This window comes from Juglans microcarpa x Juglans regia, chromosome 4D (genome assembly GCF_004785595.1).
Source record: "Juglans microcarpa x Juglans regia isolate MS1-56 chromosome 4D, Jm3101_v1.0, whole genome shotgun sequence".
Taxonomy (NCBI): Eukaryota; Viridiplantae; Streptophyta; class Magnoliopsida; order Fagales; family Juglandaceae; genus Juglans; species Juglans microcarpa x Juglans regia.
Genome location: NC_054600.1, coordinates 4,589,270 through 4,603,141, shown reverse-complemented (window position 1 = coordinate 4,603,141; position 13,872 = coordinate 4,589,270). Strand labels below are relative to the sequence as shown.

The window sequence follows — 13,872 nt, the reverse complement described above, 5'->3', positions numbered from 1 at the left end:
GTTAAAATCCTCACAGCATAGCCATGCTACTTGTCCCTCAGTTTTTAATCTTCTAAGCGACTGCTAACTTTTCTTTCTTTTTTCCACCATTGGATTTTCATAGAAACCTGTCACCATCACTTTTTGTTCACTATCATCAAGGCTAATAGAGATTGAAATATGGCTTTGGGAGTAAGAGAATAAGTCAGCTTGTATCTCAGATTTCCAAATCATAGTTAGTCCTCCACTTTTCCCTATACAGTCCACCACAAAACTACCTCCAAAACCCAATATGTTTCTAATGCTCTCCACCCTTTCTCTCCTGCATTTAATTTTCGAGAGAAATATGATTTTTAGCCCTTCTCCTTCACCAAAAGTTGAAGCTCAAGAACTGTCCGAAGGTTCCTAAGCCCTCGGCAGTTTCAACTAAAAAGAATCATGGGGATTGGCAGGACTGCTCAGTAGCCTCAGCTATTAATAAATTGTTACACTCCTCATCTCTTAGTGTCAATTTAGTTCTCTTTTTCATACCGCCTTCTGAATCACCTGAGCCTTTCTTTTAAAAGATTGGTCATGCATCTCAGGTGCCATTCTTTTCCAACTAGTGTCTTTACAAGGCCCCTTCTTTCCAGCTTTGGAAATATTATCCTTTAGGATAGCTGAGCATATATGGTCAGAGGAAACCTCTAACTGATCTGTTGACAAAGCTCCCCCATTAATGATATTGATGCCTTGATGATCCTGATTAGATGCACTAGTTGCCTTGTGAGTGACTGCTGCAATTTCGTGCATAACTGCTGCCTCTGAGCCATGGTCAACTTTCCTTGTATTGAAAGAGAATATATTGTTACCAAAATTAGACCCTGAAATTTGGTCAATCCCACCATTAGCGTGATTTAATTGAATGCCTTCCTGATTTTCAGCTTCTTCCAAATCCTTTCCATCTTGTCCACCATCGAGCTTAGACTTGCCTGAAACCACCCTCCGGCCACTCTCTGATGACCCTCCAGCACCCTGCTCCTTCCCTTCAGTGACATGAGTTTGAACTATATTTTTACTACTCAACCTCAACCATGCACCATAATGCTGACTGAAACTGTCCACAACATGCTTGCCCATCTCCACCTTTTCACATCTTCCTGCACCATGCTTGATCGTGCCACAATGATAACAAAAGTTGGGCATTCTTTCATATTTGAAGTGTATCCAATACTTTATTCCCTTCAGAGATATGAATCTACCTCTAGCAAGAGGTTTGGTGATATCCATCATAACTTTAACAAGTAAAAATTTTCCCCAACAAGTATCACTACCATTTGTCCACCATGAGAGCTTCTCCGATAGAACTTCCAAGTTTTTCTCCCATACTCGCAGACATACTAGTAAATGGCATATCATGACATTGAATCAAAAAGGGTTCATATTGAAAATGCGTTTCCATGACAGACTTTGCACCTTCACAATCTTATATGCACAACACGCTTTTATCAAAGGACCACGGACACCCATTCAAGACCCTTATTTTATCTGTTTTCCTTTTAAACTTGACTAGAAACTTGTTTCTCCCCACTTCTTTGAAGACTGCTTTTCCCTCTACATGTCATACTTTAGTCAAAGTATTCATGAGGGCCCCTCTGTTTGTCTCCTTATCAGCTATCAAACATATCATAATACAAAGTTTACTTTTCAATGCAGACAAAGAAACTTCTTCAGTACTAACCTCTATCTCTTGTTGTTCATCTTCTGTCAACTTCAGTCCCTCACAGAGTAATGGCAAATCACCATCCATCCTCCCAATCTTCACAGACCAGAGTCCAAGAGAAGAAAAAAAAGGGAAAACTTAGAGAGAAAATCTCACTTTCACGTGGTGAAAGAAGGACCGACAGAAGAGATCAAAGTTGTAGCTTAAAAAAATAGTAGTGTTAATTGAAATGATGTTTGGACAAAAATATCTTTGTGAGTTTTTTTAAGGTTTTTATGAAATTTATTTGGATATATTTTATAAAATATGAAAACGGATGTAAACTTAGACTAAAATTATTTTTGAGATGAAAAATTGTCTTGAAGTTTAAAAGATGCTTAATTTGAAGTGAATTAAAGAAAAGAAAAACACCAACCATTGGCCCGTTTGACTACACAGTCCATCCTCATGCAGCGAGAGTAAAAAATTAATTCGAGAAAGAAAGTGCATGATTCTTCCTTGATTGAAATTTCAGTTATTCTGAAATGAAATTAGAAATTCTATTGATCATTTTTGTAATCGTTATTTCAATATTTTTTATGTGATATTAAAAAATTAATCTATAAATAAAATATAACAAATAATTAATAATTATTAAATATCACATCATTTTATGATTGACATTGCTCGAAATGAAATTAATTCTTATTGTCGTGGCTGAAAATAATTTGTCGGCATTATGCTTTAGTTCTCGTTTGGATTTAGATATGAGATGATATGATTTGTAAATAATAATGAGATTGTTGAGTTGAGATGAGATAAGATGATTTTTGAAAATTTTCTGTATTTAGATTAGGAAGTGAGATGAGATGAGATAGTTTTAATTTTTTGGAGATTTGATAGATGTGGGTCCCACCAATTATTGCATAGTATTTGAAATGATTTTGTTTTATTTATAAATAATAATAGTAATTTATAAATTACCTACTCAAATATAATTTTTTATAAGATGTTTCATGATAATATTATAAGATGACAATATTTTTATTAAAATATATTAATTTAATAAAATTGAAAATTTGTTTATTTTTTGCCAAGAAAATAATTAAATAATTATTTATATATTTATAAAATAATTTTTATCAAAATATTGTGTTTAAAATCATTTTCAAGTATTGATGGTCATTTTGCCCAGCTTTTCCACTTATTTTATGCAAACACTGTATGTATGCACATTTTTAATTGAAAATTACTCAGATTTATTTTGGAAAAATTATATCCTATAATGTTCTCAACAACTTGGCATAGAGCAAAGAAAATGTAGAATCTATGTATCTATTTTATAACTTTGTTTTATAATTTTATTATTATAAAAATTATTTATAAATATATTTGATAATTAATCAATTACCAACCCAAAAGAAAATATATTTATTTATAATTTCTATAACAAATTATGGATGCCATAAGCATCATAAATGGGTGAAAAAATTTGCTGAAATCAAATCACAATTTCCTCTGGACATCGAAGGCGTGATTCACGTGGGAGGAGGAGATTTGAGAAACTGCACCTTTGTGGAGGGATGCGAGATGAGGTGTGTAGAAGGAAGGGCACGCCTGAGGGGAAGGGGTCCTGTTGATTTCCCCACGTTGGAGATTTGTCTCTCTTGTTGAATACCGTGATATACGGGAAGATGACAGTCTTTTTTTGTCTTTGAGCTCTTTTGTCATTAGTAAAAATATTGTGAAACATTGATTTGAAAACAGCTGTTTAAATTGAGAAGTGTTTTACCGTACAAGAGAGATGAGATGGCTCCAAATCCAAACCACCCATAATATGAGTATGAATTTTGGGTTGTTAGAATGGTAGTTAGAGATATAGAAGGTAAAAGGCTCGCACACTTTTTTAAAAAAAATAAATAAAATTGATTATTTAAAAATGAGTTTTTATCATATAAATTTTAAACTTGTCTATTTTTTTAAAAAAAGAGATGCACGGAATTTGTCTAAGATTGTTCAAATAATTTCACTTGTGAAAAATAATATTTCTTGTAGTTTTTTACAACAGAATCCATCCTACCATTCCTATGCTTTTAGTTTTGCACTCTCCTGGTATAATCTATTGCGAAAAAATTTAATTATAAGTAATTTTGTATACTTATATGTATATATATTTAATATGATTAGTCAGAAAGTAGATTATATTAAAAATAGTATTAATTTAAATTTAAAATATAAAAATAATATTATTAATATGTAAATTAGTACGTAATTTCTGTAATTTCTACTGTATGTATTTTGGTCACTTCGTCCAAAAAAAAAAAAAAAGTCAAACGTGTCAAGTTTCACTTACCAAATCAGCAATTTATAATTTTATATCCATGCTTACCAATAATTATTAATTTATTATCACTTTAATCAGTAATTATTCACCTCCCCAATGGCAAATCCAGTGTACAGTGCACGTAAAAGCACACGGTATCCCAAGAAGAGGAGGTTACTAAGCACTGCCTCGCAAATACGCTGCAGCCCTTTCCATGTGAGCGACCCCCTTGAAACTCCCATCCCTCTTAAAGGCTTAAATCCTCTCCCGCTCTTCGCCTCGTTCTTTTCACCCCGTCTCCATGCATGTATAACCCAGAATTTCTTGAACATGTTCAGTTACATTTGGCGAAGCTTTCGTTTTTTTTTTTTTTTTTTTTTTTCCTTTCGAGTATTCTAAGATGACGCGTCCAAGACCCAAAACCCTTCTGTTGCTGTTTCTCTTGTTTTTGCACTGTTTATCTATGGTGGTTGCTCTTGGAGGAGACTACGAGATTTTGATTCGGGTGAAGAATGCCCAACTGGACGACCCCAATGGCAGCCTCAGCGATTGGGTTTCGAACAGTGATCGCAATCCCTGTAAGTGGACCGGCATTACTTGCGACTCTCGGAATCGATCGGTTATTTCCATTGATCTATCCGGGTTGGGCATCTCCGGCGGGTTCCCGTTTGATTTCTGCCGGATTAGAACCCTCCAGAACCTCTCTTTCTCGGATAACAACTTCAACGGTAGTCTTCCATCCGAGCGCATATCCGTCTGCTCACGCCTTTACTTGCTTAACCTCTCCAATAATTACTTCGTCGGTGAGCTTCCGGAGCTGTCTTCGTTCACTGTATTAGAGGTCATCGACCTCTCCTACAACAACTTTACCGGGAATATTCCCGTGAGCTTTGGTGGGTTACAGTCGCTGAAAGTGCTCACTCTTACTCTGAACTTGCTCACCGGTTCGATCCCTTCCTTCTTAGGTAATCTGAGCGAGTTGACCCGCTTAGAGCTCGCTTGCAACCCATTCAAGCCCAATGCTTTACCTCCAGAGATTGGAAACCTGACAAAGCTCGAGAATTTATATCTGCTGGGATCGAACCTCATCGGACACATACCAGAGTCAATTGGAAAACTCGCCTCTCTCAAGAACCTAGACTTATCCGGAAACTCTCTTTCAGGCGAGATTCCTACCGGTATTGGCGGATTGAAAAGCGTAGAACAAATCGAACTCTATGAGAACCAGTTGTCCGGTGGATTGCCCGAGAGCATAGCAAACTTGAGCGCTTTGCTCAGACTAGATGTCTCTGAAAACAAACTCACTGGAAAGTTACCGGACAAGATCGCAGCAATGCCACTAAATTCTCTGAACCTCAACGATAACTTTTTTGAAGGCGAAGTTCCAGAAATTTTATCTTCGAATCCAAATCTGCAACAGTTAAAGCTCTTCAACAACTCATTTTCCGGCAAGCTACCCGATAACCTAGGCAAATATTCCGACTTGGAGGATTTTGATGTTTCTACAAACAATTTCATCGGTCAGTTGCCCAAGTACCTCTGCTTTCGAAAGAAGCTTCAGAATCTAATCGCATTCAAAAATCGTTTCTCTGGAAGTTTACCAGAATCGTACGGTGACTGCAATTCTCTTAGTTATGTGAGGATTGCGGACAACGAACTCTCCGGCAAAGTACCGGACGGTTTCTGGAGTCTTCCGCTTGAGTTTCTTGAAATGCATAATAATAGACTCGAAGGTTCTGTTTTGGGTTCGATATCCCGTGCTCGTAGGCTCACTAAGATCTTCATCTTCGACAATAAGTTTGAGGGCGAAATTCCGGCGGAGATTTGCGAGCTGCATGAACTCATCGTGATCGATTTGAGCAAAAACCGATTTTCCGGCGATGTTCCCACTTGTATAACTGGATTGAAGAAACTACAGAGGCTTAGAATGCAAGAGAACCAGCTCTCCGGGGAGATTCCGGGTTCAGTGGGCTCGTGGTCCGACATGGTCGAGTTGAACCTATCGAGAAACCGTTTCTCCGGAAAAATTCCTGCGGCACTCGGGAATTTACCGGTGTTAATGTATCTAGACCTCGCCTGCAACTCGCTTAGCGGCGTAATTCCGGTGGAGCTGACAAAGCTAAAGCTGAACGAGTTTAACGTCTCAGACAACAAATTGCATGGAGAAGTACCTATTGGGTTCAATAACGAGTGGTACCTCGATAGTCTATTGGGCAATCCGGATCTCTGTAGCCCTAATCTGAAGCCCTTGCCACCATGTTCGAAACCAAGACGCGCTGCTCTGTATTTTGCAGTTATTCTGGCAATCTGCGCTTTGCTCCTCGCTGGATTTCTGTTAAGGTTCTTCAAAGCCAAATATCAAGCATTGGGTGGCAAATCTAACAGCCGATGGAAGATAATCTCCTTTCAACGGATCGTTTTCAGTGAGGAAGACGTAATTCCATGTCTAAAAGAAGAAAACGTGATCGGAATGGGTGGTTCTGGTCAGGTCTACAAGGTGAAGCTCAAGCCGGGTATGACTGTGGCGGTTAAGAGACTTTGGGGAGGTACCGCCCGAAACCCGGAGTCAGAAGCGGTATTCAGATCGGAGATCGAGACGTTGGGTCGGATCCGCCATGGCAATATTTTGAGGCTGCTGTTGGTTGCAGCGGTGAGGCGTCTTGGATTTTGGTGTACGAGTACATGGAGAATGGGAGCTTGGGCGACGTGCTGCACGGAGAGAAGGGCGGTGCTTTGTTGAATTGGCCTCGTCGGTACTTGATAGCTGTGGGTGCGGCTCAGGGGTTGGCGTATCTTCACCATGACTGCGTGCCAGCGATCGTGCACCGAGATGTGAAGAGCAACAACATATTGTTAGACGACGAGTGGAGGCCGCGCGTGGCGGATTTTGGGATGGCCAAGACTTTGCAGCGGGAAGTGGGGCAGGGGGATGCTCCAGGTTCCATGTCTCGTGTCGCTGGGTCCTATGGCTACATTGCGCCAGGTTAGCTGTTTACTTTGGATTTATATGACCCGAAATTAGTACCTCGAAGAGACACATGAAGTTGTTATATATGATATATATTGATAAATGTTTTAAAATAATATGAGAAATTTTGTTTGTATCTTTAATTATTCTCAATTCATTTTAATTTATTATTATAATTTTTTTTAAATTTTAACATAATATAATAAACAATTCAATTTTTTCAAATCTTAAAATAATAATAATATTTTAACAATATTTTATCATCTCAACTTAATTCCACTCAACTCATTTCAACATTCAAACTCTCTCTCTCTCTTGAAATACTTGTTCTATCTACTTTTAAGACTTGTTGTCGTGGTGGGGTCTTACCTTTCTAATCTATGCTTTATTGAACTAAATACAGAGTATGCTTATACTACGAAAGTGAGAGAAAAAAGTGATGTTTATAGTTATGGTGTGGTGCTTTTGGAGTTAATAACTGGCAAGAGGCCAAATGACTCATCCTTCGGCGATGACAAGGACATAGTGAAGTGGGTTTTAGAGAGAGCTCTATCATCTCCTGATGGAGGAACCGGCGAAGCCATCTCTGAAGGTTGCAATGGAGTCCTGGACCAGCTTATAGACCCGAGGATGGACTCATGCTCGTGCGATTATGAAGAGATTAAGAAGGTTTTGAAGGTGGCTCTCCTCTGTATCTCAGAACTTCCCAACAAAAGGCCCTCCATGCGAAAGGTGGTTGAATTGCTGAAAGAGGGTCCTAATTGATTATGGCGTTGGAATGGCAGTGGGGTGTTTGAAACACACTACATTTGTAGCCCTCAAACTTGTGTCACCGATGATCTGCATGGTGGATTAATGTATGAGAGATTTTGTTTGTTCTCAATCATACTTGCTTATGGGGAAATTCTAAATGATTGGCTATTTAAATAAATAGAGATATCATTTAGTCACAAAGAATTTATATAAAAATAAATTCATAAAATAGCGTCATTTGATGTAATACTTGAAGAGTGATGCTATTTTGCTAACCGAATGATTTGTTCACAGAAATTTTGAGAGAGAGAGAGAGAGAGAGAGAGAGAGGGGTAAAGTTACGTTTAAGAAAGGCAATTAGCAGCAAATGATAATTAAATGTATCTTACAAGATCGACCTTTCATTCATCAGGCAATGATTTTGCGCGTTATAGATAGTTCTTCAAAACAAAATCATTGCAAGATCGCAATCTTGATTCTATATTTAGTGCATTTGCTTTATTTTTCTTTTTGCCTTTTTAGCTTTTCATTACATTATGATTGCTTAGCTTTAAAGTTAAGGGTGAATCTAATGGACGCACCGACACTGGCAGATTGGAGCTGCATCGCTGAGAGGACGCTGTAACGTTTGAAGAGCTTTTAGCATTAATTGTAAAATTAATATTTGAGTTTTTAATTAGAGAAAAATATTTACTGTATAATTATTATGTAATCATTTTTAAAAAAATAAATAAAATATGAGATTCACGTAAAAAAATTAATTTTTTAATAGTAAACTTTATTTTTTTTAAAAACGATTACGCAGCGTTTACGTACTCCACGATTATATGTAGAATTACTCTAAATACAGGTCTCAATCTAAAAAAATATATCATTTTTTAAGCGATTGGTCTAGATGTTACAAAAATAAATTTATAACAGATGTATTTAATGTGATATATTTAGATTGTAAAATATCTTTCGTCGTAGACTATACTGACATATTATTTGAAGAAATATTGTTACAAATAAAAGGTCTCCTATAACTAGGGATGCCAATTCGTGTCAAACTATTGGGGTTTGTATCAAGTTCTTTGGGTTCGGATTATTAGTAAGTCAACCTCAACTCGACCGGAATAGCAAAACATGCCGGTTGTATTCACGTTATTGGAGTTCGTGTCGAGTCACCTATTTATTTTTTTCCATTTTCCAGAATTGTAAAATTATTTTCTAATAGATTTACTTTATTATATCATTACTATACATATTTTTCATAAGTAACTTTCTTATTTGTTTTATCACTCATCTATAATATCAACATGTCAACAATAGCAATAAGAGTAAAAATATATTAAAAATTCAAAATTTTCATCAACTCCAATATATATCAAGTTCTAAGAATTAGGGGTGGACGGCGGACAATCCCACCCGCAGGGAGAAAATGGTGTGGGGACGGGCTGGGCCCAAACCCACCCCCCTCCGCACCCGCACCTCAAGCTAGGCTTAAGCACAATCTAAAACATACACACACGCACGCACACATACACACATATATATATATAGATATATATCGTTATCAAAACAACATTGGTTTGGTAACAAATTTTTAAAAAGGCAATGCCATGGTATTGGAGGTTAATTTAACCCTAACCCACCTCCTCCTCTCTTGACCTCTGGTTCTTTTTTCCTCTCTCTCTTTTCTCAAATTTCTCTTTGCTCTTAGCATCTCTTGACAGTAGAGGTCGGTCTCTTTCTCGCTGCAACATCGTCTCTTTCTCGAATTTGTCCTCTCTCGACTCTTTCCCACTCTCCCTCACTCTCAGCCCCTCTCTCTCTTTCTGATTTGTTGTTTAATGTTTATTACTTCGCAAAATGATTTTTTTTTTTACTAGTTTATAATTTTTTTTTATTGTGTATTTTACTAATTTGTTGTGGATTTTTATTTTTTATAGATTTTTTTGTGGATTTTACTATTTACTCTCGAGCTATCTTTAAATTTAAAAAATAAACAAATATGTAAAAAACCTCAAAAAAGAAATAGACTCCCGAGGTTTTTTTTTATTAACGGAGGTGATATGGACTGGGATGAACTTTGACTACTCTCTTACACATTTCTTTGACATTGTTTAAAAGTTTAAAGTCCACTTTGGATATTAAGAAAGGTCAGATGCTTTATTTAAAATTAAAAATAAAATAAAATATTATTTTTTAATATTATTATTATTTTAAAAATTAAAAACATTTAATTATTTATTATATTCTATATAAAAATTTAAAAAAATTATAATAATAAAATGAAATCATTCCTTATCTAAACTGACCTAATAGAATCATTTATTGTTAAAAGTTTTCACTTTTTAATGATTGAGAATTTTTAGATTTTATTCAATTATTGTGATAAATATATGAGATATTTTGATTTTTTATTAATATTTAGTTTCAAACAAATTCTAAAAAGTTTATTAATCTATTAAAACTTTTTAAGGTCTGTACTCTAAATAAATAACTAGTAATTATGGTGGGGTAAACCGAAAGATGATGTTTCTCAAATCAAAATCACGCCGTAGGACATCTGCTTTATACTTTTCACTTTTTTATCCAACGGTGTGTTGGTTGCCACGTATGGGAGCAAGAAAAGCCGCTTCGCTCGTGGTCCCTCCCATTTCTCTCCCCCCTCTCTCTCCTCTCTCTCGGTGTCAATGACTCTATATAATGCCCACGCGAGATCAGATGCGAACAGCACACACAAATTGCAAACCACAAGCAGAGGTTCCGCGTAAGAGAGGCGTCTTGATAAACGCACTTCTTTCGTTCTCTCTCTCTCTGGTCCTCATCTCCTCCTTCATCTGCTCGTCACATTTTTCCATTTCTCAACGAAAATGAGAGAATGCATCTCGGTCCACATCGGCCAGGCCGGTATTCAGGTCGGAAATGCTTGCTGGGAACTCTACTGTCTCGAGCACGGCATTCAGGTATCCTAATCCTCCTCCTTGCTTTTATCCATTTCTTCTTTGTTCGTTCTCGTGGCCGCTTTATATTTTTTTTTTCCTTTTCGCCGTTTGTTTGAGATTTGAGTGGATCTGCGGATCTGGCGTATAATGATGTACATTGACTAAAATCTGCCAGATCGGGGTTGTTTTCTTGTGCTCATGTGACATTTGTTGGATCTCTGACTAATGTTGAGTTTGATGCGTAATGTGATGTAAAAAGGTATGAAATTAGCTCGACTAGGGTCAGTTGCTCAGATTTGTTACACATTTCTTTGACATTTTGCAAGATGTAAGGTTTCTTAGCCGCACCGTTTCTTATATTGACGGACACTTCACTGTGTAATTTTTCACGAGATTGGTTTTACCTCCTCGCCGAGTGAATCTCCAGAATATGTAGATCTGACGGTATATTCCTATTACGCAATTACTAATTATATGTAATTGAAGTGCACGTGCTCTTGTCCCCATTTTTTTTTTTCGCTTCGACTTCTCGGTGTTGAAAATCATTTCCTGTAGATCTAAAACCTAACGATTAAAGACTTCATTTTGATCTGATTTCATTTGCTAACAACCTCCACCACACTCCACATTTTTTTAAATTTTTAAATATTTAAAATTTTTTTTTTTAGTTTATTCTTTTTAAATTATTTTACGTATAGAGGCTGAGAAGATTTATTCTTCTAATTATAAAATCCGATTCGCGCTCATCCCAAGTTATTATTGGTCCTTATTCGGTCTTACATGAGATTTATGTTTTATTTTGGTCGTTTTACAGCCTGATGGCCAGATGCCAAGCGATAAGACTGTTGGGGGTGGTGATGATGCTTTTAACACCTTCTTCAGTGAAACTGGTGCTGGGAAGCATGTCCCCCGTGCAGTTTTTGTAGATCTAGAACCTACAGTTATTGATGAGGTCAGGACAGGGACGTACCGACAACTCTTTCATCCTGAACAACTCATTAGCGGCAAGGAAGATGCAGCTAACAATTTTGCTCGTGGCCACTATACCAGTAAAGATCTCTCATTTATCTTTCCCCTTTTGACTTATGCAACCCTGTTTTTTTTCAACTGCTTATGCGCCTCATTTGATTCAGTTGGGAAAGAGATCGTTGATCTGTGCTTGGATCGTATCCGAAAGCTTGCTGACAACTGCACTGGTCTACAAGGGTTCCTGGTTTTCAATGCTGTGGGTGGGGGTACTGGTTCTGGTCTTGGCTCCCTTCTCCTCGAACGACTTTCAGTTGACTATGGCAAGAAGTCTAAGCTTGGGTTCACTGTATATCCCTCACCACAGGTTTCTACCTCCGTTGTTGAGCCCTATAATAGTGTCCTCTCTACCCACTCCCTTTTGGAGCACACTGATGTTGCTGTGCTGCTCGATAATGAGGCGATCTATGATATCTGCAGGCGTTCCCTTGACATTGAGCGCCCCACATATACAAATCTTAACCGATTGGTGTCTCAGGTATTGCCCATCTCTCTCTTAAAATCCAGAACCTGTTCTATTTCATCATGGAAATGTCTGCTTTAATATGGCATTTGCTGTTTGTTTCAGGTGATTTCATCGCTAACTGCTTCTCTGAGGTTTGATGGTGCCTTGAATGTAGATGTGACTGAGTTCCAGACTAACCTGGTCCCATATCCCAGGATTCACTTCATGCTTTCATCTTATGCTCCTGTGATCTCAGCTGAGAAGGCCTACCATGAGCAGCTATCGGTTGCAGAGATCACCAACAGTGCATTTGAGCCTTCATCCATGATGGCCAAGTGCGACCCCCGCCATGGCAAGTATATGGCTTGCTGTCTGATGTACAGAGGAGATGTGGTGCCCAAGGACGTCAATGCAGCTGTGGCCACCATCAAGACCAAGCGTACCATCCAATTTGTTGACTGGTGTCCAACTGGATTTAAGTGTGGCATTAATTACCAACCCCCAACCGTTGTTCCTGGTGGTGATCTTGCCAAGGTTCAGAGGGCAGTGTGCATGATCTCTAACTCCACCAGTGTAGCTGAAGTGTTCTCCCGCATTGACCACAAGTTTGACCTTATGTATGCAAAGAGGGCATTCGTTCACTGGTATGTCGGTGAGGGCATGGAGGAAGGTGAATTCTCGGAGGCCCGTGAAGACCTTGCTGCCCTCGAGAAAGATTATGAGGAGGTTGGTGCTGAGGCTGGTGAAGATGAGGAAGGTGACGAGGGGGATGAGTACTAAGAAACGAATGCTGCTTTTAAATAACATGGCTTGTGAGCTTAATATTCCTTTAGTTCCGTGGCGCTGACTTGTGCCCTTTTCTTTCCAAACTGTTGACTTGCTCTAGCCGTTGCTCTGGATTCTAGTTGCCATCTCACCTAGTGTGAAGCAGCTATCTATGTTACTTATATGGTTTACTCTCTTCCTGTGTTGAACTTTTCAATGATATGACTATGGCCTATTATATTTATAACGAGTCTCTTTTCTATTTTCCTTGACTAGTTTTTTGGTATTTGTGGAATCTCTGGAGGCAGCGTGAATTCCTCTATTCCTTGAGAATTCCTCTATTCCTTGAGATTGTAAAACTAAAATTGTGTGATTGAGCTATGCCAAACTAAATAGGCTTGAGGATAAATCGGGCATCATGATCTGCAGTTGATCATTGGTGTAGTTTCCATGTACTCGTAGGGATGTAATCGAGCCAAGCTGAATCGGTTTTAGCTGAATCGGTTTTTAGCTTGCTGAGCTCGATATTTTTTTTATTCTTTGTTAGAGCTCAATCTCGATAAGTTAAATTCTCAACTCGAGCTCGAGCTCGTTCTACAAATGAGTATGAGTCAAGCTGAGCTGGAACTCGAGTTTGAATTGTTTATTTTTTTATTTTTTGAATAAGATTTAATAATTAATAAATTAAATAAATAAAAAATAAAAGATCTAATAATGAATTTATACAACTAACAAGTAGAATTTTTATTGAATTATAAAATTTTAAAAATTTTATAAATAATTAATATTTAACTAGTTGATATTTATTCAAAATAACAATATATTATATGTCTACATATATTATTAATACATACACTTAATATGATAGTATATATTTATTTCATATATAGTTTCCACTTAAGTATATGAAATTATTAAATTTTATCGACTAATTATTATACAAATTATAAAATATACCTATAAAGTATATTCACTGTATAGACATAAGTAATTAGATTACAT

General features: G+C 37.2%; 2 protein-coding genes across 3 annotated transcripts; both read left to right on the top strand.

The window, feature by feature from the left end:
* The first annotated feature begins 4,112 nt into the window (after positions 1 to 4,112).
* Positions 4,113 to 7,939, top strand: LOC121260937 (LRR receptor-like serine/threonine-protein kinase HSL2). The gene is given in 3 exon segments (XM_041163025.1): positions 4,113 to 6,622; positions 6,625 to 6,966; positions 7,355 to 7,939. Coding segments are annotated over 3 exon segments (2,943 nt in total). The 5' UTR covers positions 4,113 to 4,383; the 3' UTR covers positions 7,717 to 7,939.
* A 2,453-nt stretch (positions 7,940 to 10,392) lies between these two features.
* On the top strand, positions 10,393 to 13,120 carry LOC121259679 (tubulin alpha-1 chain-like). Of its 2 annotated transcripts, XM_041161366.1 has the most exons (4): positions 10,393 to 10,655; positions 11,449 to 11,683; positions 11,768 to 12,138; positions 12,229 to 13,120. In XM_041161366.1, the coding sequence occupies exons 1-4, from the start codon at positions 10,563 to 10,565 to the stop codon at positions 12,883 to 12,885; spliced, it is 1,356 nt and encodes a 451-aa protein (XP_041017300.1). In that variant the 5' UTR covers positions 10,393 to 10,562; the 3' UTR covers positions 12,886 to 13,120. The 2 variants fall into 2 exon arrangements, with proteins under 2 accessions (XP_041017300.1, XP_041017299.1); XM_041161365.1 differs by having other exon boundaries at positions 10,411 to 10,655; positions 11,449 to 12,138.
* The last annotated feature ends 752 nt before the right edge of the window (positions 13,121 to 13,872 follow it).

Bases quoted from the DNA above. Each gene is read 5' to 3' on its own strand.
- LOC121259679 (XM_041161365.1), top strand. From the start codon at position 10,563: ATGAGAGAATGCATCTCGGTCCACATCGGCCAGGCCGGTATTCAGGTC. The intron at 10,656-11,448 runs GTATCCTAATCC...GTCGTTTTACAG, and splicing joins GTCTCGAGCACGGCATTCAG to CCTGATGGCCAGATGCCAAG. The intron at 12,139-12,228 runs GTATTGCCCATC...TGTTTGTTTCAG, and splicing joins TTAACCGATTGGTGTCTCAG to GTGATTTCATCGCTAACTGC.